Source organism: Dendrobates tinctorius, unplaced genomic scaffold (genome assembly GCF_039654945.1).
Source record: "Dendrobates tinctorius isolate UK_male_01 unplaced genomic scaffold, ASM3965494v1 ptg000106l, whole genome shotgun sequence".
In the NCBI taxonomy this organism is placed as follows: domain Eukaryota; kingdom Metazoa; phylum Chordata; class Amphibia; order Anura; family Dendrobatidae; genus Dendrobates; species Dendrobates tinctorius.
In genome coordinates, this window is record NW_027361774.1 from 417,237 (window position 1) to 445,218 (window position 27,982).

Consider the following 27,982-nt stretch of genomic DNA (forward strand, 5'->3'; position numbering starts at 1 on the left):
TTGTGACTTTGATTTTCCTTAGTAGTCAGTAATGAATCAGAAGACGGGACCTGTTTCATAGGATCAGATGACAGATCTTTGCTGTGAATGGATGATGAGATATCTGGACTAATGGCATTCACTTCAGTTGTATCCTGTGAGATCTCAAGATCATCAGATTTACAAATTGAAGATGTCAGCTGTCCCTCCAATCTCCTGGTACAGTTATCTGCTAAGATAAAAAACAATTTTCTTTAATAAAATATCATTGAGTTTTATATTTTTGAACATTTCTACTTAAAGAAGTTGCCCACTACTGTAACTTTGTTTTTCATATATCTTGCTATTATGTGCCACTAAAAACCCACTGTGTTTATTTTAGCAATATTATCTATTATCATCCTCTCGCAGCACATTTTCAGTGCTGGCTCCAGCTCTCATGGGGTAAATCGACAACTTTCTTTCTCCCGACTTACTGTGCTCTAATACTACAAGTTCCATGATGCATTGCACTGGCCTCTAAGCCAGCACCTAGCACACCCACTCCAAAACACACCCAAACCCCTCCCTCCTCTATCTTCAATCTGAAGCATCTTATTGTAAGGGTCTGTGAACACGTTGTGGATTCTACTGCGGATCCGCAGCAGATTTGGCCCTGCGGATCCGCAGCCGATTCTCCTGCGTTGTACAGTACCATTATAGTCAATGTAAAACAAAAAACGTTGTGCACATTCTGCAGAAAAACTCACTCGAGAAGTTCATTGTGGATCTCTGAATGATCCATTGTTGTCCTAAATGACTAATAGTGATAAATATAATCATATAATTTGTAATGTAAAATGTCTATGTTTCTGGAACATTCTAGAAAATCCCTTTGTCACACAGCTGCAGCCCCCCTCCTTTTTGGTTTCTCACTTCTTAGCAGCTGGCTGTGTGTGTGCTCTCCGCTTGCATCTTAAACATGATACTGTCCATTTCCTCTCAAAGTCCCTCCATCCCCCCTCCCTGCAGCAGCTAAGTGGAAAAGATGTTCCTTTGTTTAAAACCAGGGGCTTGAATGCAGCTATGGGAAGTATTAAAACAATTCATATTGCGGAAACCATACGCAGCAGAGATATAAAACCCACATTTCTGCGAAGGGCACAAGGCCAGCTTACTAATTCCTAATTTTGACAGTTATAACCTCTCCAGAACCTGAGATATGGATTGCTCCCAAACGGAGTGTCTTAAGTATGGCATGCTTGGTGTCTTCGGATTCTATTTGGTAAATCACAAACAGTGATGCCCTATGTGTGTTGGTACGGGTTTTTCTCGTTTATAGTTATTCTAAGTTTTGCAGCCAAATCATAACTTGGAGAGAGGGAGGTTGGACCTCTCCAGACCGCCCATTTCATGAGGTCACAGACCCTAGTCTATAGGTATTCCCTAGCAAATTCCAGTCAGTTGGAGCTACAGAGTCCGTGCTGACAAGAACCCCCAGATGAGTGGAGACGTGTGGCTCCTCCTTCTCCCCCCACATGGTCTGCCTGATATCGACTGAACACATGTGAGTGTTACTTTCTGCCATTTAATCCCTTTGTTTTATATTTGTATTGTACATATTTAATGTCTCAACTTTATAGCAACTTTTATCTGTATAATTACTGCCCTTTCGGGAATAAATGATAAAATTCTATTAGTTTTCCTCCATGCTCTAAGAAACGAACTATGCGCCTTTTTTAGATATTCGCTACTAATTTGGGGTTTGCCGCGGACCCTCTTAATTAACTCTTTGATTAAGTAAAGCGTGGCTGGTGGCAGTGTGGTGTGCACGGCTGGCTAGGCTAGCTGGCAGTACAGACGGGTCTTACATGCTGAATGAGGGGCTGCAGCCACAGCATTGATAATTCCCTTACTGCAGTAGTCCAGTGGCCCGTGCACAAGCAGCCCGTCCAGCGACTAATTATCCTAGGTGCAGTTCCCTGACTGACCTGAGGGTAAGGAGGACGCTGGAGAGCTGCGAGTTCCGAAGTGTAACTGAGAAAGTGGGATATACATAAATCCCCACAGTTCTTGGAAGGTTGTTAGCAGTGGTGGGGCATCCAAAATACCCCCCTGCGGTAAATTGTTAGAGCAAGATTAGCTTGCTGCATTTTTGTCACGTGGTGCCGGTGGTGGGATAACTAAGATAAGCCCCCACTGTGCCTGTGATAGCCGTGTGTCGGCAGTGTGTCACGTCCCTCCGTCCGCTGACCTGCTGGTGCCAGTGGTGGGATCGTGACGTTTTGGTGGCACCGGCCGCGCCGTTCGTCACAATTTGGTGGCAACGGCGTGCCTCCTGCTTGCTGTTCATCACATATTGGTGGCAGCGGTGGGCTGTTCATCACATAATTTTTAAGAATTCAGCTGGAAACAGCCATGTATAAGGACATTGTTCTGGCATAAAAGGCATGGAATCGCATCATAAGAAAAAAACAGACTTGAAGGAATGGGGAGGGAACAGAATGAAAGCTGTTACCAGGCGCCAATCAATAGGATTATATGTAAATAAAATTGTACAAAGTGCTGAGTGCCAGAGTCGGTGAATAAAAGTTATTAATGTGCACATACATTATGGTAAGGACTTGTGGAAATATTTGCAATTAATATGTAGATGAACGAATACCGACACTGTGTGAAAGGGTGTCAGGACAAAGGGAGAAATAATGAGGAGAAAAAAATAAAATGTGAAAAAAATGAATGAAAAAAATAAGGATAATGTAAAAAGTGAAAATGCAAGTACAAGTGAGTCTAAGAAGATGAGATACAGTAGGACTGTCAAATACTGAGCTCAATTCCCTCAATATCCATGGGTGAATGCCATCTGGGCCAGAGGATTTGCCACTGTTCAGTTTGCTCAGACGCTGGCGACCATCTCTTGTGTTACACTAGCTACAGTAGGGTTCAGTATAACAGCAGTCCAGTATGACTAACCCGATTAATCCCTGTTTTTGGTATAAATTAAATTACGTGTCACACAATTTACCAGTTGGTGCAGTAATAATAATAATAAATTTTATTTCTATAGCGCCGACATTCCGCAGCACTTTACATTTCAGAGGGGATTTGTACAGACAATAGACATTAAAGCATAGCAATAATCACATAGATTATAACAAATACCAAGAGGAGTGAGGGCCCTGCTCGCAAGGTTACAGTCTATGAGGAAAAAGGGAGACACGAAAGGTGGGTGGTAACAGTTGCCCTGATTGTATGGACCAGCCATAATGTTAAGTGGGTAACAGTACGGATGCAGAGGGATAATGGATGCATAAAGCATGTGGGAACATGATGCGGGAAACCTGGTTATGGTAAAACTTTTGGCTGTGCCACACAGGGATAGATTAGGTTAATGTGTTGAGGCGGTAGGCCAGTCTGAATAAATGCATTTTCACGGCACACTTAAAATTGTTATTCTAAGAAAACCACCAGACTCCGAATTCATGATCTGCGGGTTTTTGAGTCTGTGTATTAGAATGATGATCACAATAATAGCTGTGTGGAGATCAATCAGTGAGGGCAATCATTCTGTGAAGAGACAGGTGGGAATCCGATGACCCTTATCTAAGGGTGAGGCCAGGACATGTTGTACATGCATTTCTCCTTGAAAGCCTGAGAAATATGGGTCGTTCGAGACATTGTTCAAAAGAACAGAGTACTTTGATTAAAAAGTTGATTGGAGATGGTAAAACTTATAAAGAAGTGCAGACAATGATCGGCTGTTCAGCTAAAATGATCTCCAATCCTTTACCATGGAAAGCCAAACCAGAGAGACATGGAAGAAAACGGAAGACGACCATTCAAATGGAAGGAAGAATAGCCAGAATGGCAAAGGCTCAGCCAATGATCGGCTCCAGGATGATCACAGACAGTCTCATGTTACCTGTGAGGACTGTGACAGAAGTGCAATGCATGCCGTAAAGAAGAGGAGGTTAGGTTGCGCTGTACGTCACAGACACGAAGTGAGGCAGCCACGACGAGCGATGCATCCTCAGCCACAACTGTACCCCTGACCAGCAGCCGCGGGTCAGCAGTTCACAGAGGTGGCAGGGGCTACCTGGCCTGGATTACGGTGTTTAGCTATTTGCAGAGGTGGTGCAGAGTTTAAAATCTAATTTTTTGTTGCTAATACTGTGCTCCTACACTATCTGAGCAACATGACTGCGAAAAAGGGAAACCGTGATGGAAGGGGAATTAGACTTGGTGTTCACGGTGTACGTCGGGTAGCTGGTAATGTTTGTGAAAGCACTAGTGAAGCAACATCACATCCTATTCAAAGACAACTGATAACATGTTAATGGACAGGCTACACCACTACCTTTCTTTGGCAGTCGTCCAGCAGTATGCCTTAACGATGATACCCAGAAAGAGCATGTACTCGAGTGGATGGCAAGTGTAGATTCAATTGGCCTCTCCTCCTCTTCCTCCTAAATCACACCCAGTACAGTGCACAGATGTGGCACCAAATTTCCCCTTGCTTCCCCCCGCATCCCAACTATCCAACTGCCTGTACGGAACCACAGATGGGTGAGTATGAAGAGCTGTTTACACATTCTATGCAGTTTTCATCAGAAGTGTACTCAAAAGCTTCGCAGAGTCAAGAGGAAGGAAATCTGCACCGATGCCCAAAATTTTTTTAGCTGGATCCGGGGCAGGGCAAAATAGGGTCCGAACAGCATCCTGACCCTCATCAGCAGATGTTAACCCCAGGGGGGCATGGTCCTGATGAGACTCATATCTGAGGTTCATGTGGACTGTACTGTGCTGTCAGGGCAAGAAGAGGAGGAGGGTGACTCCACTGGCGAGGAATGTGATAACACAGAGGATGATGATGATGATGATGATAAGGTGTTAGATCCCAGTTGGTGTGAACAAAGAGATACACAGGTGAGTAGGTCATCTGAGGAGGAAAAAGAGGAGGTTAGGTTGCGCTGTATGTCACAGACACATAGTGACACGGGTGAATAGGTCATCTGAGGAGGAAGAAGAGGTGGTTAGGTTGCGCTGTATGTTGCAGACACGTAGTGAGGCAGCCACGACGAGCGATGCATCCTCAGCCACAACTGTGCCTCTGACCAGCAGCGTCTGCGGGTCTGCAGTTCACAGAGGTGGCAAGGGCACTGCAAATTATGAGCCAACTCACGTAATCTGCCAACTTTGCAAAAAACATTGAGCCGAGGTAAAAAGTGCAATAATTTGGCTACTACATGTATGAACTTTCACATGCGCAATCAACATAAGGGCTCTAAACGTGAACCAGGAAATTATAGGCCAGTAAGTCTAACCTCCACTGTTGGTAAAATATTTGAGGGGTTTCTGAGGGATGTTATTCTGGATTATCTCAATGAGAATAACTGTTTAACTCCACATCAGCATGGGTTTATGAGGAATCGCTCCTGTCAAACCAATCTAATCAGTTTTTATGAAGTAAGCTATAGGCTGGACGTGGTATATCTTGATTTTCCAAAGCGTTTGATACCGTGCCACACAAGAGGTTGGTACACAAAATGAGAATGCTGGGTCTGGGGGAGAATGTGTGTAAATGTGTAACTGGCTTAGTGATAGAAAGCAGAGGGTGGTTATAAATGGTATATTCTCTAACTGGGTCGCTGTGACCAGTGGGGTACCGCAGGGGTCGGTGTTGGGACCTATGCTAATCAACATATTTATTAACGATCTGGTAGAAGGTTTACACAGTAAAATATCGATATTTGCAGATGATACAAAACTATGTAAAGCAGTCAATACAAGAGAAGATAGTATTCTGCTACAGATGGATCTGGATAGGTTGGAAATCTGGGCCAAAAGGTGGCAGATGCGGTTTAACAATGATAAATGTAAGGTTGCTGTGCATTACCATTGTGTGAACAGCGCCACATACAAGTCTTCATTGTGCATTAATATACCAAGCATCCGTCCCTCCATACATTGGTAGTTTGTGAACGGTTGTCTCATCGGTATTCTTGCACCTGTGTTGCCCCCATCCTAACTATATGGGCTCACTCACCCTGATAGTGCATTTGTTTGGAGGTCTGGGCAGGTCAGCATCTCTGCCTTTTTGCTGTGGTTTTGAACATTTGACATTTGCCTGAATTTTTATATCTACACGATTTACACAAATTATATTTTCTTGTCTTAACTCTATACTATTTAACATTATAAGTTGTGTATTTCTGTAATTATCTGTATGTATACATGATTAATTACCTCTTCTGTCTCTGTAAAAACAATCCCCTTTAACCCCTTTCTGACATCGGGTGTAAATGTACGCTGATGTCGGTCTACTTCCTTTGATGTGGGCCCTGCCGCTTTTCTCGCTCATGATGGGCCATAAGTGGTCAGCGCTCATAGCAAGTGAGCAACTCTGCTACATACAGGTGATCTGATCATTGCATGTATGTAGCAGCGCTGATCGGGTTATAGCAGCTTCTAGCCTCCAATTGAGACTATAGAAGCATGCCTGTGGAGACATGGGGTGGTCAGCGGGCGCCCCAGTCCTCTGGCCGAAACCACATGGATCAGGGATCATCCCACTGAACGCTACTCAGACAACACACGGTGAGGGTAAAACAGTGTGGCAATGCTTTATTGAACCACAAAACAGGCAGATAACACATAGAACAGTCCCAGCAAAATACCCAACAGAGTGCACATTACAGAGTCTTATCCTTCCGCTGATTCGCTCCCAGGGTCGCTACCCCACCTGTGGCACGCACAGAGAGGAGGTAATGACAAGCGTAGGAAGATGACAGTCCATACAAGGTAAAAGGCCAGTTGATCCGAGGATGACAACCTGGCTTCTCCAAACTTATCTATGGTTTAGCGATGATCAATGGAGCAGATCTGTATTCTTCCAACCAAGGCTGAAAACCCCTAGGTTGTTTCCTATAGAATGATAAATCCGTGTCCCTCGTAATGGAGCCATGATGTAAAATGGCTGCTGTCCTGTCTCTGGTCCTTTTGAGATGTATAGATGTCTTGGCAGAATCTCTCTGGCTGTTTCTCTCTCAGTCTCTTTATACAGAGGCATGTAACCTATTTTTAGTCTTAACAAGTGTCCCTCATTCAGTATTTACATAAAGGGTAAGAATGGAGATGAGATTATTATAGCATTACTTGATTATTTAAACTATTTGCATAGTTTTTCCCTCTGCTTTAGAAGTCAACAAACTAGCTCCATAACACAATGCATAATTAGCATATCAGCAAAGATCACTAGTGATCAAGGATAAGCGCACAATAAAAGTCAATATTACCGGCTTACACAAAGAAAAGTCTGCTTTCTTGACCAACCAGAAATCAACTCAACACTTAATTTTGAAATTATTCACACAATTGGATACTCCAAAAAATTATTTTTGACTCCAAAATATGGTATAAGAATTGTTTTATTATTTATTAAACAACATATTAAAAATATATATTAATACATTAATGAAAAAGGGAAGGTACATCTAAAATGAGGAACTAACAGAAGCAATAGGTTTATCCACAAAAACCACCATAATTCAATATTAATGATATTAACATATGCTCCTAGACCAATATGGTGCAATGCAAGCAATCATATAGATTTGTAACAGCCTAAGGCTAAAGCGGCTATAATTACTATGGACTTCAGTGCAATACTCAGAAAGCTACCTTTTAAGCCCTCTTGACCGCCACTTAGTGCACTAAAAAGAGGATTAGACGCTGATCTTATAAACACATGTATAAGGCTGCCAAACCGACATGCCACAATTAGTACTAATGTAACAGCATACTATCCTCCCCAATCGAGCACCAGCCTTAAGCACAGTGTCCTAAAATAAGCATACCTAATGGTGTGTGGAATCCCCCGGGCATTCCTCTGCCCCGACGCGTGTTTCGCTACCGCTTCTTCGGGAGGCGCGGTCATGATGGGGGTGTGCTAGTTTAAATAGTCAAGATCTCTATCATGATTGGAGGAATGCCTACAGCGCATGTCCAAATTCTTCGATATCACCCAGGGCTAAACGCCCAATCATCATTTCAGATCATTACGGCGCATGCGTCAGTTTACCGTCCCTGCTCTCAAACAGGGGAGGTATCCGGCGATCACGTGATCCGTGATGCCGCGTCATCAATTAAGATGACGCGGACCTCACCTAAGAGCACTAAGGAACGCCTTCTACCTCTCCAGCTAGGATCCGAACCACGCATGCGCACCACTAAGATGATGATAGATGGACAAGTTTTCCCTGAGTGGTACATATTGGACCGTCTGAAAACTGAGTTTAGTCTAGGACAATTTGTCTGCAATTCTATTTACCGTATATACTTGTGTATAAGCCGACCCAAGTGTAAGCTGACCCCCTAGTTTTGCCACAAAAAAGTGGGAAAACTTATTGACTCACGTATAAGCCTAGGGTGGAAAATGCAGTAGCTACTGGTAAATTTCAAAAATAAAAATAGAAACCAATAAAAGTAAAATTAATTGAGACATTAGTAGGCTAAATGTTTTTGAATATCCATATTGAATCAGGAGCCCCATATAATGCTCCATCCAGTTCATGATGCTCCATACAAAATACGCCCCATATAATGCTGCAAAAAGGTTAATAAAGGCCCCATAAGATGCTCCATAGAATAATATGCCCCATATGCTGCTCCATAAAAGTTATGGCCCCATAAAATGCCCCATAGATTATGCCCCATATGCTGCTCTATAAAGGTTATGGCCCCATAAGATGCTACATAAAGGTTGTGGCCCAATATGCTGCTCCATAGATTATGCCCCATAAGATGCTTTATAGATTATGCCCCATATGCTGCCCAATAAGATGCTCCATAGAATACGCCCCATAAGATGCTCCATAGAATATGCCCCATATGCTGCCCCATAAGATGCTCCATAGATTATGTCCCCATATGCTGCCCCATAAGATGCTCCATAGAATAGGCCCCATATGCTGCCGCTGCTGCAAATAAAAAAAAGACATACTCACCTCTCGTCGCTGGGGGCCAGGTGCTGGTGTGCTGAGCACGCAGGGACACTGGCAAACTATGGGGAACATGTGCCGGTGTCACCGCTGGCTCAGGACCCGGCACCTGAGATGTTCACCTGTCCCCGTTCCAATGCTGCTCGCTGCTGTCTGCCGAGTACTCTGTCAGTGGCGTTGAGGCAGCAGAGGGAGCGCAATAGCTATGACATCACGCCCTCTGCTGCCTGAACGTCACTGACAGAGGACTCGGCTGACAGCGTCAAGCAGCGTTGGAACGGGGACAGGTGAATGTAGCATATACTTACTCCCTTGTGGCGTGGTCTCTGCAGCCCCGTTCTCCCATGACTGCCTTCAGCGGTCACGTGGTACCGCTCATTAAAGTCATGAATATGTGCATATTCATGACTTTAATGAGCGGTACCACGTGACCGCTGATGGAAGGCGCCTGAGAGCGTGGGACAAGCAGGGGGGCTGCAGAGACACGCCAGGGGGGTCAGTATGATCTGACACCACCCGCTCCCCCTTCTCCGCTGACCCCCTGGCGTATATGACTCATGTATAAGCCGAGAGGGGGACTTTCAGCCCCAAAAAATGGGCTGAAAATCTCGGCTTATATGCAAATATATACAGTAACAGCAGTTACAATACCAAACTAGACAACCAAACAAGAGACAACCCATTTAAGAAGATTCAATTTTCGCTAAAACTATTCCAACACTAAGAACATAAAAAAGGCTTCTCCCCTAAGTGACACCTCTGATGTTTATTAACAGTTGATTTCCAAGTAAAATATTTCCCACATTAAGAAAAGGAAAAGGCTTCTCCTCTGTATGACTGCTCTGATGTCTAACAAGAAGCGCTTTCCGGTTAAAATATTTCCCACATTCTGAATATGGAAAAGGTTTCTCCCCCATGCGAGTTCTTTGGTGCCTAACTAATTCTGATTTGTTGACAAAATATTTCCCACATTCTCAACAGGAAAAAGGCTTCTCCCCTGTGTGAATTCTCTGGTGATTAACCAATTGTGATTTCCGGTTAAAACATTTCCCACATTCTGAACAGGAAAAAGGCTTCACTCCTGTGTGAGTTCTATGGTGACTAATAAGATGCTCTTTCTTGTTAAAACATTTCCCACATTCTGAACAGGAAAAAGGCTTCTCCCCCGTGTGAGTTCTATGATAGTTAACCAATTGTGATTTCTGGTTAAAACATTTCCCACATTCTGAACAGGAAAAAGGCTTCTCCCCTGTGTGAGTTCTCTGGTGACAAATAAGATGCTCTTTCTTGTTAAAACATTTCCCACATTCTGTACAGGAAAAAGGCTTCTCCCCCGTGTGAGTTCTATGATGATTAACCAATTGTGATTTTTGGTTAAAACATTTCCCACATTCTGAACAGGAAAAAGGCTTTTCCCCTGTGTGAGCTCCATGGTGATTAACCAATTGTGATTTCTGGTTAAAACATTTCCCACATTCTGAACAGGAAAAAGGCTTCTCTCCTGTGTGGATTCTCTGGTGCTTAACACAATCTGATTTATTGTTAAACCATTTCCCACATTCTGAACAGGAAAAAGGCTTCTCCCCTGTGTGGATTCTCTGGTGCTTAACACAATCTGATTTATTGTTAAAACATTTTCCACATTCTGAACAGGAAAAAGGCTTCTCCCCTGTGTGAGTTCTCTGGTGACAAATAAGATGCTCTTTCTTGTTAAAACATTTCCCACATTCTGTACAGGAAAAAGGCTTCTCCCCCGTGTGAGTTCTATGATGATTAACCAATTGTGATTTTTGGTTAAAACATTTCCCACATTCTGAACATGAAAAAGGCTTCTCCCCTGTGTGAGTTCCATGGTGATTAACCAATTGTGATTTTCGGTTAAAACATTTCCCACATTCTGAACAGGAAAAAGGCTTTTCCCCTGTGTGAGTTCCATGGTGATTAACCAATTGTGATTTCTGGTTAAAACATTTCCCACATTCTGAACAGGAAAAAGGCTTCTCCCCTGTGTGGATTCTCTGGTGCTTAACACAATCTGATTTATTGTTAAAACATTTCCCACATTCTGAACAGGAAAAAGGCTTCTCCCCTGTGTGAGTTCTCTGGTGACTAATAAGATGCTCTTTCTTGTTAAAACATTTTCCACATTCTGAACAGGAAAAAGGCTTCTCCCCCGTGTGAGTTCTATGATGATTAACCAATTGTGATTTTTGGTTAAAACATTTCCCACATTCTGAACAGGAAAAAGGCTTCTCCCCTGTGTGAGTTCCATGGTGATTAACCAATTGTGATTTTCGGTTAAAACATTTCCCACATTCTGAACAGGAAAAAGGCTTTTCCCCTGTGTGAGTTCTCTTGTGACTAATAAGATTCTCTTTCTTGTTAAAACATTTCCCACATTCTGAACAGGAAAAAGGCTTCTCCCCTGTGTGAGTTTTTTGGTGCCTAACCAATTCTGATTTATTGATAAAACATTTCCCACATTCTGAACAGGAAAAAGGCTTCTCCCCTGTGTGAGTTCTTTGGTGCCTAACCAATTCTGATTTATTGATAAAACATTTCCCACATTCTGAACAGGAAAAAGGCTTCTCCCCCGTGTGACTGCTCTGATGTCTAACAAGAATCGCTTTCTGGCTAAAACATTTCCCACATTCTGAACAGGAAAAAGGCTTCTCCCCTGTGTGAGTTCTTTGGTGCCTAACCAATTCTGATTTATTGATAAAACATTTCCCACATTCTGAACAGGAAAAAGGCTTCTCCCCTGTGTGAGTTCTATGGTGATTAACCAATTGTGATTTCCATTTAAAGTATTTCCCACATTCTGAACAAGAAAAAGGCTTCTCCCCTGTGTGAGTTCTATGGTGAGTAACAAGCAGTGATTTGTGTGCAAAACATTTCCCACATTCTGAACAGGAAAAACGCTTCTTTGTTTTAGGAGCAGTTTGTTTTTCAATGCCTCTTTTGTGACTTCGATTTTCCTTAGTAGTCAGTAATGATTCAGAAGATGGGACCTGTTTCATAGGATCAGATGACAGATCTTTGCTGTGAATGGATGATGATATATCTGGAGTAACAGCAATCACTTCAGTTGTATCTTGTAGGATCTCAAGATCATCAGATTTAAAAATTGAAGATGTCAGCTGTCCCTCTGATCTCCTGGTACAGTCATCTGCTAAGATAAAAAAAACAATTTTTTTTTAATAAAATATCCTTGAGTTTTATGCTTTTGAACATTTCTACTTAAACTGTCCATAAAAATGGCATCTCCTATTCGGTGTGCTGGGGAGTTCTGTAACGCGGCTCCCCCTTTTCAGCGACGCGATCGGCATACACTGTCTGATCCTTAACGGATCGGCTTGGGGATGACCAAAGTCTATGGGGTTGGTACAAGTTCCGTTTGTCGACTTAGTCCATCGGCATTACCATTTTGTTTGCCGGGTCTGTAGTGGATGGTGAAGTCTAGAGATTGTAGGGCTAAACTCCACAGCAACAATCTGGCGTTGTCTCCAGAGACCCGATTAAGCCACACTAGGGGTCCGTTAGGAGGGAAAACTGTTGTCCATACAAATATGGTTGTAACTTCTTGAGTGCCCATACTACTGTTAGGCACTCCTTCTCGATGGCCGCATAGCTTACTTCGCGGGGCAACAGTCTCCGACTCAGGTAAGCTACCGGGTGGTCTTGACCGTCCGGCCTGACTTGGCTCAGCACTGCCCCCAATCCAAACATAGAAGCGTCTGTGTGAACAAGGAAACGTTTAGTTGGATCGGGTGTGGCCAATACCGGGGTATTTGTGAGGGCGTCCTTTAGCTGGCGGAAGGCTTCCTCACACTCGGGGGTCCAGGTTACCTGGCGGGGGAGGTTCTTATGGGTCAGATCAGTGAGGGGCTTGGCTACGCTGCTGCAATTGGGGACAAATTTCCTATAATACCCGGCGGTCCCTAGAAACATCATGACATAGGTTTTAGTGCGTGGGGTGGGCCATTTGGCTATGGCCTCAATCTTGGCTGGTTCTGGTCGCTGTTTCCCACTTCCCACCCAATGTCCTAAATACTGAACCTCTGCTTTACCCACGTGATACCGGCCTTGTGGATCCTGTCCAATACTGTCTCTAGGAGATTTAGATGCTCATCCCATGTCACTCTGTAGATGGCGATGTCATCCAGGTAGGCACAAGCATAGTCCTGGAGACCATCCAGAAGCCGGTCAGCCAGCCTCTGGAAGGTTGCGTGGCATTCTTCATCCCGAATGGCATAACTCGAAACTAGAATAAGCCGAACGGGGTGACAAATGCAGACTTGGGAATAGCGTCAGGACTTAGGGGGATCTGCCAATAGCCTTTGCATAGATCGATGGTGGTCAAACACTTTGCCCCGCCAGCCGGTCTAACAACTCATCCACACACGGCATGGGATACGCATCAGTCACCGTTTTCTCATTTAGCTTGCGATAGTCTACACAAAACCGGGTAGTCCCATCCTTCTTGGGCACTAACACTATGGCGGATGCCCAGGGACTGACTCTTCAATGACCCCTAAACGCAACATCTCTTGTATCTCGTTGCATCCCTTCTCGTACAGACTCAGGGACGCGTAAGGGGGGTTGTCTCAGGGGGGTCTGATCCTGGGTCTCAACCTTGTGTTGTGCCAGGCGGGTGTACCCCAGTCTCTCTGAAAACATCTTCTGTCGCTGCCTCAACAACGTCTCCACCTGCTGTCTCTCCCGGGACCCTAGGTTTTCTCCCATGTATACTTGGTCCCATGTTTTAGACCGAGTCCTCTCCCCTAAGACATCAGGCAAGGGGGAGTCCTGCTAAATCCTCTGCCTCGGGTGCACAGATGGCCACTACCTCTTCAGGGCGCTCCCGGTAGGGCTTCAACATATTCACGTGGAACATGCGGATAACCCTGGGGTCGTCTCAATCGGCGACATTGTAGGTGGTGTCGGCTATTTTCCCCACTACCTGGTAGGGCCCCTGCCATGCAGCTTTGAACTTGTTCTGCCTAGATGGTTCTAATACCAGGACCTTCTGTCCTATCTCAAAGATGCATTCTCTGGCCCTCCAATCGTACCATACGCGCTGGCGCCGTTGGGCCGCCTGCATGTTCCCACGTACAGCCTGAGTCAGCTCCTGTAGGCGGTCCCAGAATTCCAACACATAGGGCACAATAGGTATCCCTTCTATGGTTCCCTCCCCTTCCCAGTGTTCTCGCACTAAGTCTAGGGGTCCCCTTACCCACCTCCTGTATAACAGTTCGAACGGGGAGAACCCTGTGGATTCTTGGGGCACCTCCCGATAGGCAAACAGGAGGTGTGGCAAGAATTTCTCCCAGTTTCTGTAGGTCCTGGTAAAAGTCCCAATGAGTTGTTTTAATGTTCCGTTAAAACGTTCACACAACCCATTGGTTTGCGGGTGGTACGGGGCGCTTCTAATGGACTTTACGCCGCACAGCTTCCACAGTTGGTTGGTCACCTCTGCTGTAACTGGGTACCCTGGTCGTAGATAACTTCCTGGGGAAATCCAACCTGTGAGAAAACCTGGAGCATGGCAGCTGCCACTGTCTCTGCCAGTATGTTAGGTAATGCAACCGCCTCTGGATACCATGTGGCATAACCTACCACTGTCAATATATACTTTTTCCCTGATGGACTGGGTTTGGCTAACGGCCCTATCAGATCGACCGCTACTCAGCTAAATGGCTCCTCCACAATGGGGAGGGAGTGTAGTTTGGCCTTGCAGTGATCTCCCCTCTTGCCAATGCGCTGGCAACTGTCACAGGTCTGGCAGTACTGACGAACATCATAGGTTACCCCCGGCCAAAAGAAGTTTTGTGTCAGACGATGCCTGGTGCGACTGACGCCGAGGCGCCCGGCCAAGGGTATGTCATGAGAGATTCGCAGTAGCTCCTGCCTATACTTCTTGGGAACTACTAGCTGTCGTTTTATAGTGGGGCTCGTCCTTGTGTGGCGCTGCTCTGTAACCCGGTAGAGGAGTCCCTGATGCCATACAAACTGTTCCCCTTCCTGTGCCTTCCCACGATACCCCTGTAATGAGGAGTCCTCAAGTACCTCCCTTTTAAACTCAGCTGGGGTGGCCCAAGAAATGTGTCTGGCTATGGGGGCACACTGCTGCTCAAAGTCCTGCAGAAAGGCATCAATGTCTTCCTCTGCCTCCCCCAACTGTCGGAAGGCATTATACTGGATTTTTTTGTGGCTTACTGCTGACGGTACCTGGGCAGAGGTTAGAGCTCTCCTGCTCGCTGACTCTCCTCTCTCCGCTCTGCCATCTCCATCTTGACTAGCTCTATCTTGGCTGGCTCTACTTTGGTCCGCTCTGCCATCTCCATTTTGGCAAGCTCTATCCTGGTCCGCTCGGCCATCTTTTCCTTCAGACCAATACGCACAACAGCCATCACCTCTCGTACGAAACCTGCAGGGTTTGGGCCATAGAACGCCAGTCTGCTCTTTACCTCCCTCTGGAATTCAGTCTCTTCCACATTCACATTGGGGGGTGCTGCACTGTCGTGTTTCATGATGGCTGCTATCAAATCCGCTTTTGTTTTGTTGCTGGCGATTAATCCTCAAGCTTCCACCAGGTCTTTTAATGTATTCCTCTTTAACTTCTGGTAGTTGTTTTCCATTCAGTCCTTTACTCCTATAGACGGGTTGTCACATCCCACTGCTGCAACCTGTGTAACGGGGTCTTCTGTGCTGTAATACCTCTTACATTATCACCCCGTTTCTCAGGAGGTTCACTCTGGTTTTCCTCACTTCTGAATGAAGGACGCTGGTTCAAAAGGCTTTGTAACATGGGAACATATAAAAGATCACTGCTACTCCATGTATTTCCAGTGTGACAACATTTTACTCATCGGTCTCAGAATATATATACATACAGAGGGCAGGACAACCAATGTGTGTCGTGCCAGTAGATAACAGGCTCCAATTAAGACGCCAGACGTACATTACAATAGCCGTGGGATTTACAAAGGTGGGGGGAGGTCAGAAGTGGGATGTCTTGTTTACCTCTGCCCCGGGGGTCACAGCCAGTTGGTTGCTGCTTTAAGGGCATACATCTCCTATTCGGTGTGCTGGGGGGTTCTGTAACACCCACTATTATTACCCACAATGCCCATCATTGCCAGCCTTATGCCTCCATGACTGCTTTACAATCTTCCACACAGAACCACGTTTTTGAACTGTTTTGACATTCAAGCATTTGGATTATTTAGTGACAGACACATTTGAGTAGAGCTGACTTAACAATTTCCGGGGGTAGGTGGGGGGAGGTCTCCAGAGACACAAGCTGGGCACAATATATTGGGCACTACAATGACATTTTTGCTGTGAAACTTCTACTATGAGTTTCTGGAAATCATCCATGTAGGGAAAATGGTCACTATATCCATAGATGAATTCCCAGAGGGGTGTCATTTCCAAAAAGGGGTCACTTCAGGGGGGGATTCTGTTGTTCTGGCACTTAGTGGCTCTCCAAAGTCCCACAACAGCAGAATCCCCCTGAAGTGACCCCATTTTGGAAATGACACCCCTCTGGGAATTGGAAATTACACCTTCTGTGAATTCATCTATGGGTGTAGTGACCATTTACCTATCTACCTATTTTCCAATGTAAAATCTGGGGTTAAAACAACATTTTAGTGGTAAAAATATACCATATTTTTCAGACAATAAGACGCACTTTTTCCCAAAAATTTTTTGGGGCAAATGTGGGTGCGTCTTATAGTAGGAATATACTTACAAATGCTGCATGGAGGGCTCCGCCGGCATCTTGTCAAAGCCTGAAGACCCCCGCAGTTCCATTGCTGTAATGCAATGGTCTCGGGAAAAATGGCCACTGTAGGCGGCGCATGCTCAGATTCAGATCTTGTCCCGAGATCTTGTTGCCGAGATCTGAAACTGAGCATGCACCGCCCCCAGCTGCTATTTTTCCAGAGGCCACCGCATACAGCTGCTATTTTCCCGGAGGCCACCGCACAGCAGCAATGGAGCTTCAGGAGCCTCCAGCTTTGACAAAATGGCAGAGGTGCCCCCTACGCAGCAAAGAGCGCCACCGCCCCAGCACAGAGCGCTGTGACCACTCTTGCACCTGTACTGATTCCCCAGGTAAGCTGAATTCGGACTGTAAGTCGGACCCCCATTTGGCACATTTTTTCCCCTATTTTCCTTTTGAAAATTTGGGGTGCGTCTTAGGCTACTTTCAGACTAGCGTTCTGAGGCGCAGAGCAGGGCTGCCGCTAAGCTCCTCCCCTGGCCGCGCCTCCTCCGGTCAGCTCCTCCTATGGGCGCATGATGCTGCATGCAACTAGCGTACCCTACATTTAGCGTTGGGTACGCTGTCCATGTGCAGATATGATTTTGCCGGCGATTGTGCCCTTTTGGCTCTGCGCCGAGCACACAAAAACGCACTGTGTTGCTTTTTTTTATTTCCACGGTTCTACGTTATAAACTTCTGTGAAGCACCTGTGGGTTCAAAGTGCTCAATACACATCTGGATAAGTTCCCTAAGGGGGTCTAGTTTCCAAAATGGGGTCACTTGTTGGGGGTTTCCACTGTTTAGGCACATGAGGGGCTCTCCAAAAGCGACATGGCCACCGCTAATTATTCCAGCACATTTTGCCTTCCCTTCCGAGCCCTGCCATGTGCCCAAACAGTAGATTTCCCCCACAATATTATAGGCATTATCAACAATAACATCAACGCTATTATATGCATTATGTAATAATGGGGGGCAGGTCAGTGAGGGATCAGGGACCTGTCATAAGCCAATACAGATGAATATGTAATCAGAGCACCACATAAAGCCCCGCCCACAGCCCCGCCCCAGAGCACGAGAATCTCATTAACTGAAAACTACAAATACAGATTAAACAACAGTAAACCAGAGTTGCATTCATTTATGGTGGACCATTGGAGCTACTATGGATCCTGACCAGAAGATTAGAGAAAATAATATTGCTCCCCATTTCAGGAGAGATTGTGCAGTAATCTGAATTCCTTAGGATCAGAAACAATGTAATTGGTTGTAAGTTCTATAGAAAAGGGCTTTCAATGCCCAAAGTCATTTGAACAGTTTTGGGTGGAGAAGAATGTTGTGGTCTAGAGGCAAAATGGTGATCATGGTAATATGGCCGGACTACATCACCGATAAAGCAGCCACAGCCGGTGACTGAGAGGAATCTGTGACTTCTCTGCATTCAGTGGTTACTACTCACCTGGGTAGTCATATGTGGAAATCTCCTCTTTACACCACTCATCACCCCTCACATATGTCTCTGTAGTATTAATATGGGTCAGATCTTCACCCTGAAACAAATATTGTAAAAGTCACCGACAGATGGAGAAGTCCCATCTATGATCAGCTCTAATCCTGCCATCTCCACCGTTCTCATTACACAAATGTGGCGCCCCCAGGAGTATGGTCGCCACAGTGGCATTGCCTTCCTCCTAGGGAGTGTGATGTCATGCTTGGAAGCAATAAAGGATCTCTCTAGCAGTTAACCACAACACACAACACAGTTTCCATTCCAGGCCAGCAGAGGGAGCTCTGAACCAAAACTGGGGGAGGAGCTACTCTCTGGGGGCCAGGAAGGAAAATTAGGGAGTTCTTGTGAGGAGGGCAACGTGTGTGGACATGGAGGAGAAGAGCTGGGGGATTGAGCAGAGAGTTCAGGCTCATTCCCAGCTATAGCGCATGGTCTGAAGCCCGGTCTCCAAGGCTGTACAGACACTGATGGTCCTGCAACAGAAACCGGAGGAATAGGAAGCTGTAAATGCTCTATTCCCACATAAGACTCGGAGGCACAACAGCGACATGTGAGCCAGAAGAGGAAGGCTACAGCTGTCTGCCATACGAGGGAGTTCTAAAGAGAATAAGCAAGTGGAACTTCGGTGTAACACAGTGCTGCAAGTACCTAAAAATAAGTGCTAGGAAGGAGACTACACAACCCATCTGCATAGAGAGATTCCTAAGTTGCTCCCAGGCTAGCCAGCTCCTGTGCCATCTGTAATCTGGACCCTGGACTGCATTTGCGAAGCAAAGTAAAGGTAAAGAAACTGCACCCTGTTGTGTCCTTCCCTTCTTCCTGCAACTCCGTCAGCACTGCTTCATCCCTGTGCCAGACACTGCATCCTCTTCCTCAATACCTATCCTCACTGCCCTGGGATTACTGCCCTACCTGTGGAGGGCCACAACATCATTGCTGCAGCACACCATCTGTCCCAGAGGAACTGTCTGCAGCGTCGGCTTAACATCTTCATTGCCGAACACCACAGGTGGCATCACGAATTATTCACTCATAAACTTTATTCCATCACTTAACCCCTTCTACATGGGCGCCCAGGGACACGGACCGGGTCACCGCTGCTGTGACATTCCCCTTTGAGAGACCAGCCCGGTACTGAGTACCCCACTGCCCTGGCAGGGTGACCCACAAGTATAAAACATATAATACTGGTGGATAAAACAACACTGAGCACAAGACCTTCACAGCCGTCTGCACATCATAGGGGAGATCTCCTGACACCTTCTCTCCATCTACCTGATGATCCTGAGGAGCACTGGGATCTTCTTGGTTACAGTCCTGTGGAAGAAGAGGACGGGGACATCTCTCTGGTGTTGTCCTCTTACTGGATAGATCTGGAGGAAACACATACAGGGACTGAATTCATTCTCTACATACAGATAATTATAGGCCGTGTGTATTTAGTCCTGTCTATTACCTGGAGATGTGAGGGGCTGGGGAACCTCCATTATGACGTTCTTGTACAGATCTCTGTGTCCTTCTACATACTCCCACTCCTCCATGGAGAAATAGACAGCGACATCCTGACACCTTATAGGAACCTGACACATACAATGATACCGTCATCCCCCGATCCCTTCATAGTGTTACTGTATAATGTCCCAGCATTCCCAGCAGTGTCACCTCTCCAGTCAGCAGCTCAATCATCTTGTAGATGAGTTCCAGGATCTTCTGGTCATTGATGTCCTCATGGATCAGGGGGTGAGGTGGAGGCCCCGTGATTGGGCTCAGGGGTCTTCCCCATCCCTCAGACACAGGGTCCTGACAGCGATCACTAGAGGTCTTCTTCACCACTGTGTAATCCTGGTTATGGAGAGACACATTAATAAATCTCACTACAGACATTTCCAGAGTCCTCACCTCTCCAGTTCTGTCCATCTGTTATTCCCATAGATAAGAATGATGGAATGTGACGTCATCAGAATCTCTCACCTCTCCAGTGAGACGGAAGAGGATCTCTAGGGTGAGGTGTAATATCCTCTCCGCCATCTTGTCTCTGTCCATATCCATCCTTGATGGGTAAATCAGGAAAATTCTCTTTTGTAGAAGATCTTCTCTGAGAGGATCCGATATTGTAGAGACCTGAATGAGAAGAAGATGATCCGATGTAACATCATAAGAATCCTGTGTAATAATACAATTACTGGAGATAATAAGGGAAACATATGAGGAGATTTATTATTTTACAGGGTTTAGTTTTCTTCCCTGACATCTACTAATAAAACCTATATATTTAGGCCACAGACAACAAGCAGTTTCCTCCTCGGAGTCGGCAGCTGAACACGTTCCTCATAGACTCATCTTCCATAACGCTAATTCTCCTCTCATTACCGACACTGGAATCGGCATTAGCAATACTGCAGGAGATATTCATTACACGTGACATGAGAAATAACTCCTTCATGATGAGGACGACATCTTCATCTTCTACTGCGGCTCTAGAGACAGATGTGGCCAGAGTCGGTCACTGCCTCCATCCCCACCGGCCGTCTATATGAAGGTTTCCCGTCTTCCCCGCACTGGAATCTTCTCTCACGTTAGATCTCAGCTCTGAGTCACACACAGAAGTTTGAGGCTTTTATAAAAGATTTTTTGTTTCCACAAACACAACGGACAGAAATGATCTGATCCCAAAGTCTCCATGTACAGTGATTTATGGGGATTATTTCTGGCCTTAGGCTTTCCTATATTACAAGAAAAACTCCAGAAAAAGCCGATATTAAAATGTTTCTCAAGAAAATTGGCTCCAACAATTCTTGTAAAAATAAAAAGAAAAACATAAAAAAGCAGAAGACACATTTTATTATATTTTAACAAGTGAAACATTTTTTTTTTACAAATTAACTCTTTTGTGCCCCAGAACATAGATGTACACCGCAGGGACGGCACAGATGAGGCTTCAACAAAAACCCTGACAGTTTAACCACTTGCTGCTGTGAAAAGCAAACATGACATCTAAGAAGGTGTGACAGAGTTTGGCTGAAGGCCCCCCGCCTCCAAGTACTCGATAGTATGGGGTGGCCTAGTGACTCCGATACTTACATGCCTAATAATGGTGTCTGGGCTGCAATGTATGAAGGTCTATTAGGCCGGGCCAGAGGCAGCGTCCAATAAGTTACCTTATAACGCCCCCATACACATTAGACTAAAGTTCCATGAAAGCACTGATTTCGGGGGGGTTTGGCCGACCATATAATGTATTTGGGGGCCTCCCGACAGATGATGTCAGGGCAGAGAAGGATCTGGCATCCTGAATTTCAGAGGATAATCCGTTTGTTCTTCCTGTAGATAATCCTCCTCTAGAGGAGTCTGGAGGCGACTCTCTCATACAGACCACAGGAAAGCTGGAATATTTGTGTGTATGGGGGAGTCGGGAGAGATCGCCGTCTGACAAATGACCGTTCAGCCAACTCTGATCTCATGTGTATGGGGCCGTTAGTATTACACTGACAGGCAGTGATGATACACGGCACTACAGTAGTACAGGGCATCACCGGAGCCATCAGAGGCTTGTATGTTGTGTGATCGCACTGATCAGAGGGGTTTAAAAAGGCTTAAAGTGGAAAAAATATCACAGTTTCAGCAACAAGAAATATCCGTCACTATATGGAAAGCAGAGTCACTGCACAATGTTAGTTACGTCACGTCCATAACTACTTTATTATACTCTATTATCCTGTACACAGTGGAGTAGATAGAAATCACAGATCCCACAGCAATAGCTGGAATTGGACCATCCAACGTAAAAAAAAACTATCTATCTATATACACTGTTCAAAAAAATAAAGGGAACACTTAAACAACAGAATATAACTCCAAGTAAATCAAACTTCTGTGAAATCAAACTGTCCACTTAGGAAGCAACACTGACTGACAATCAATTTCACATGCTGTTGTGCAAATGGAATAGACAACAGATGGAAATTATTGGCAATTATCAAGACACCCTCAATAAAGGAGTGGTTCAGCAGGTGGGGACCACAGACCACATCTCAGTACCAATGTGTCTGGCTGATGTTTTGGTCACTTTTGAATGTTGGCTGTGCTTTCACACTTGTGGTAACATGAGACGGACTCTACAACCCACACAAGTGGCTCAGGTAGTGCAGCTCATCCAGGATGGCACATCAATGCGAGCTGTGGCAAGCAAGTTTTCTGTGTCAGTCAGTGTAGTGTCCAGAGGCTGGAGGTGCTACCAGGCGACAGGCCAGTACACCAGGAGATGTGGAGGGGGCCGTATGAGGGCAACAACCCAGCAGCAAGGACCACTACCTCCACCTTTATGCAAGGAGGAACAGGAGGAGCACTGCCAGAGCCCTGCAAAATGATCTTCAGCAGGCCACAAATGTGCATGTGTCTGCACAAACAGTTACAAACTGACTCCATGAGGATGGTCTGAGGGCCCGACGTCCACAGATGGGGGTTGTGCTCACAGCCCAACACCGTACAGGACACTTGGCATTTGTCACAGAACACCAGGATTGGCAAATTCACCACTGGCGCCCTGTGCTCTTCACAGATGGAAGCAGGTTCACACTGAGCACATGTGACAGACGTGACAGAGTCTGGAGACGCCGTGGAGAGCAATCTGCTGCCTGCAACATCCTTCAGCATGACCGGTTTGGCAGTGGTCAGTAATGGTGCGGGGTGGCATTTCTTTGTAGGGCCGCACGATGTTGGGCTGTGAGCACAACCCCCATGGAGACACAATTGTGCCTTTACCTGGAGATAAATTCCCAGTGGGGGCAATTTCCAAAATGCAATAACTTAAGTGGGGAATTCAGCTCTTTTCACACTTAAGGGATCTGTATATGGAGTCTACAAACTACAGTGGGGAAATAAGGATTTGTTACGCTGCCAATTTTGGGCTAAAGTCACATTTTTGTGAGGAAAAAAGTAAAATTGTCATTTTTTCCTTCCACATTGCTTACATTCCTGTCACACTATCCGAATTCAGATAGTGTCCTGTCAGAAAGGAGAATACAGGGAGCGAAAGGGTTAATAGGACTCACAGGAGGAACCGGCCCAGAAAGCAGAAGGTCCAGGAGTGTCCGCCACATATATGACTGCTCTGTGCACACAGGACCTGTGATGAGGTCACAGGAGGGGAGGAGTCAGGGGTCACATGATCAGGGGCCTCAGTGTGTGCAGGACTCAGTGTGCTGGAGCGCTCCCGATAATCAGCTGCGTGTGTCGCGCTGTGTGATAGTCACAGCACCTGCATAGAGGGCGACACATGCAGCTGATTATCGGGAGCGCTCCAGGGATCCGGGGTCCCGATGCAGCTATTCGGTAAGCGATATTAGCCAATAACAACTTCTCCGACGATATTCGCTCATCTCTAGTAATAACAGCTCAAAGAAATTCACCAAACTTTTCATTAAGTTTAATAGCGAGACCCTATTAAATATTGAGCACCAGCGGGATGAAGCATTGACAGCGGCATGTAAAAGTGTGGGCGCCCCGGGTCAAAATGACCGTTATTGTGAGCAGCAGTAAGATGAAGATGAAATGATCTCTAAAAGGCCGAACCTCTAAGATGACACATGGCCTTTGTATCTTAGGCAAAAATAATAATAAAAAAAAAAAAATATATATATATATATATATATATATATATATATATATATATATAAGAGAGACACACATTTATTACAATTTCATAATTGCAAAAAGGAGAAAGGGCATGCAAAACTTTGGGCATCCTTGGAGATTTGTGTACTGAGATAATTTTGACCAAGATTTCACACCTTAATTAGCTTGTTAGGGTTATGGTGAGATCACATGGTGACCAGGAGCTACAGTCTGAGGAAAGGGCTAAAAAGCCTTCACTAGACCCCTGTACAGCTGTATAATGAGGCCCAGGCTTTATAGTGAAGGGACAGGAGTGAGGGCCTGTTCCCAGGAGCTACAGTCTGATGAAAGGTCTAAAAAGCCTTCACTAGATCCCTGTACAGCTGTATAATGAGGCCCAGGCTTTATAGTGAAGGGACAGGAGTGAGGGCCTGATCCCAGGAGCTACAGTCTGAGGAAAGGGCTAAAAAGCCTTCACTAGATCCCTGTACAGCTGTATAATGAGGCCCAGGCTTTATAGTGAAGGGACAGGAGTGAGGGTCTGTTCCCAGGAGCTACAGTCTGAGGAAAGGGCTAAAAAGCCTTCACTAGATCCCTGTACAGCTGTATAATGAGGCCCAGGCTTTATAGTGAAGGGACAGGAGTGAGGGCCTGCTCCCAGGAGCTACAGTCTGATGAAAGGTCTAAAAAGCCTTCACTAGATCCCTGTACAGCTGTATAATGAGGCCCAGGCTTTATAGTGAAGGGACAGGAGTGAGGGTCTGTTCCCAGGAGCTACAGTCTGAGGAAAGGGCTAAAGAGCCTTCACTAGACCCCTGTACAGCTGTATAATGAGGCCCAGGCTTTATAGTGAAGGGACAGGAGTGAGGGACTGTTCCCAGGAGCTACAGTCTGAGGAAAGGGCTAAAAAGCCTTCACTAGACCCCTGTACAGCTGTATAATGAGGCCCAGGCTTTATAGTGAAGGGACAGGAGGGCCTGTGCCCAGGAGCTACAGTCTGAGGAAAGGGCTAAAGAGCCTTCACTAGTCCCCTGTACAGCTGTATAATGATTCCCAGGCTTTATAGTTGTGGCGCCCCTGAGGCTCAGTCGCCACAGAGGTACTGCACCTCCTCTCTCTCTTCATGATGTGTGGTGCCCCACCACCCAGGTAAGGTGGGAACTCCTTTCCATACTCCAACACCTGCACCCCACACAACAAGGTAGTTCTGCACAACCACAAGCGGCTTTGTACTAAGAGAGTAGCAGAGCACCTTTGGTGGTTCCCTGCTTGGAACACTGGACGTGCTGGGAGGTGGGTGGAGTTAAGATACATAAAAAGAGTGGGAAAGTGTAGGATTACAGAGCAGTCCGAGGTCAGTCAGACAGAAGGTCGGCGGAGTAGGAGGTCACTCTGAGAGGAGTGAGGATCCCTGGAAGAAGGGATGGAGGAAGGAGTGCTGCAGCTGCCTCAGTGACCTGAGCCAGCTGGCACGGGAAAGGAAAGGAGGAGAAAGACGTGAACTAAACCCTAAGCTTCCATAAGAGAGAGATTAGTACAGAACGAAGGAGTATAGAGAACAGAGAGAAGTGGGTTGGAAGAGGAACCCTGCCTACAGGTTCTCAGCGCAAGGCTGGGGCCCGGACCCCGAGGTTGTATGGACACTTATGGTACTGCAGCAGACACCGGTGGAGTAGCTGGCTGTAAATGCACTACTCCCATCTAAGACTTGGGGCACAACAGCGACTGTATAGAGAGCCGGGACTCAGGAGAAGGGAGTCCGCGAAGCAGGCTACAGCTGTCTGCCGTACAAGTAGAGTTCTTGGGAACATCAGTCAGGAAGAACTCCAGTGTAACACGGTACTAGGAGATCTTCACACTTTAAGGCGCTATAGAGGAGTCGTTCAGGAAGGTACATGTTGGCGGAGTGCTAGAGAGGAGAGTGCTAACTTGCCCGGGGGGGGGGTTGATTGAGTCTCTGACCCGGAGGACATGGTACGGAAGCAGGCACTACAGACTGTGAGAAAAGCTTTGGAACTACATTCCCTGGTGTCCTCCATTCCTTCCTGCGTCCGCCTGCCTGGCACTGCTACATCCCCTGCGCCAGACACTACACCATCTAAGTGTCATCACATCTACACTGCCCTGGGGCTACAGCTTCACCTGTGGGGAGCTATACCATCTAAGCTGCAACACACCACCAGCCCCAGAGGATCTGCATATCCAACGAAAGAAAACGATGATTAAAAGGCTTTTTTTACTAATATAAAGAGAAACTTTATTGTTTAGAACCATAGATAAAATATTACATATCACCAATTAGGGGATTAAGGGGAAGTAAACATACACATATGTATATTGTGATTACACATCTAAAAAGACGCACATAACCAGCACCTGAAGGTGTAACCTATACACCTCCAATTATATGACTATCAAAAATTGACAGTTTTGCTGAAAAATAGTACATCAATCTCAAAGTGGACACTACAATATTATGTCCTCATATCCTACAGCTAATTTAGAAAATTCATATTATAGATGACTATTATATCATGCCTCCACCGCCGAGAAGCTAACCGTTATATATAATGGACGTAATCACTTATAATAATAGATCTTATATGGTGTGGTACCTAAATGTAGCCACTTATCCTGGCTAATCACCCATAATGTTATCTACAATACCGCCAGCAAGTGGCCACTAAACATACCATAGTGATTATCACCGGCAACAGCCGCTATGTACAAAAAATCACATCACACCATAATGGCCATTACCAGCAATGGCCGCTACATATGTAGATTAACGTCCTTACTAAACTAATTATTACCGGCAGTGGTGGTCTGGAGGTGCACAGGTGCCTGGGTAGCGCGTCCGCCCCGACGCGCGTTTCGGACCCGCCTTTTTCAAGGGGCCTAGCCGGTATGTACACCGGCGTCCTTAAATAGTGTACCCGGACGCCGTGAAATCGGCGTTACCGGAAGTCATGTCCGCGGCCCGGAAGTGACGCGCTCTGTCACCGAGGCAACCACAACACCGGTCAGCATCGGCGTCACACAGTGGGAGTGGCCGGGGCGGGCCAACCCCACCATGTAGAGACGCCACATGCGGACAGGGGCAGCGGTGACAAGGGGACAGGCGCGTACAGGGCCGCTGGCACCGACCCATAGCTACACGGAAAACATACAAAGAACACATTTATTGTAATATACACATACTACCAATTATACACAGGATCAGCAACCATCTATAAGGACACTACCATATATATTTTTTCTATAAGATATAACAATTATTACACCATCAACAATAATCCTTGCATATCATTATTAGACTAAGGATATATATAATATAAACATCATGATCCTTGCTGACTTCTTCATTTCTTGGCAACAATTATTCACCCACAAGGGGCTAGAATATATATGATGTCCATAGATATATGGTTCACTTTGTCCATCCTTATAGATCCCAACACTAAAGTAATAAAATAAAACATTAAAGGAAAAATTAAAAGAGTGATATCACAAATCATAGGCGATGTTTACCCACAGAGCAGTATTCATAGGAATGGGGCATAACTGATGTTTTCATTGAGTCCAGATGGATGGACTGATCCAATTGTCCATATCCATCTGGACTCAAGTTGGGCCATCTTCTTGGAAATCCCACCCCCACGGATCCCTGTCTCAACCATGTCGATACCCCTCACCCTAAGGAGGCTGCCATCGCAGCCATGGTATCTCCGAAAATGGCGTGGAATGGTCTTTAATGATGTTATATCCTCCGCGGTCGCTGCAGCCTCTATGCCCAAAACATGTTCCCGCACTCTAACCTTTAGCTGTCTAGTAGTCATACCCACGTAGATCATATTACATGGGCAGACAGCATAATATACTACATTTTTACTAGTACATGTGATATATTTTTTTATTTTAAACTCCCGGGATCCATTTTGGGTAACAAAAACTTCTGTGCTATCAATGTTTGGGCAAGTGACGCAGCGACCACACGGAGTACTACCACAACGACCAGCCATTTGATCTAAGAAGGTGACCATTGGCTCACCCAGATAGTGGCTTTGCACCAACTTATCGCGCAAATTCCTTGATCTTCTGGCCGCGACAGCAGCCCTATCCGGCAGG

At 45.8% G+C, this 27,982-nt stretch overlaps 2 protein-coding genes across 3 annotated transcripts in view; both read right to left on the minus strand.

Annotated features, from left to right (window-relative positions):
* LOC141100549 (uncharacterized) overlaps positions 1 to 18,279 on the minus strand; it is a 40,268-nt gene extending 21,989 nt beyond the window's left edge. Inside the window, exons 1-2 of one of the 2 annotated variants that reach the window (XM_073589111.1) lie at positions 18,191 to 18,279; positions 51 to 208 (exon numbers count right to left, since the gene is read on the minus strand). The gene's annotated coding sequence lies outside the window, so the exon portion shown is untranslated. Of the gene's footprint in view, positions 1 to 50; positions 212 to 18,190 lie in introns of both variants that reach the window. The other variant, XM_073589110.1, reaches the window with a different exon arrangement.
* LOC141100527 (uncharacterized) overlaps positions 7,368 to 27,982 on the minus strand; it is a 59,636-nt gene continuing 39,021 nt past the window's right edge. The window contains 1 exon segment of the mRNA XM_073589090.1: positions 7,368 to 12,121. Within this exon segment, the coding sequence (XP_073445191.1) occupies positions 9,704 to 12,121 (2,418 nt within the window). The 3' untranslated portion in view covers positions 7,368 to 9,703.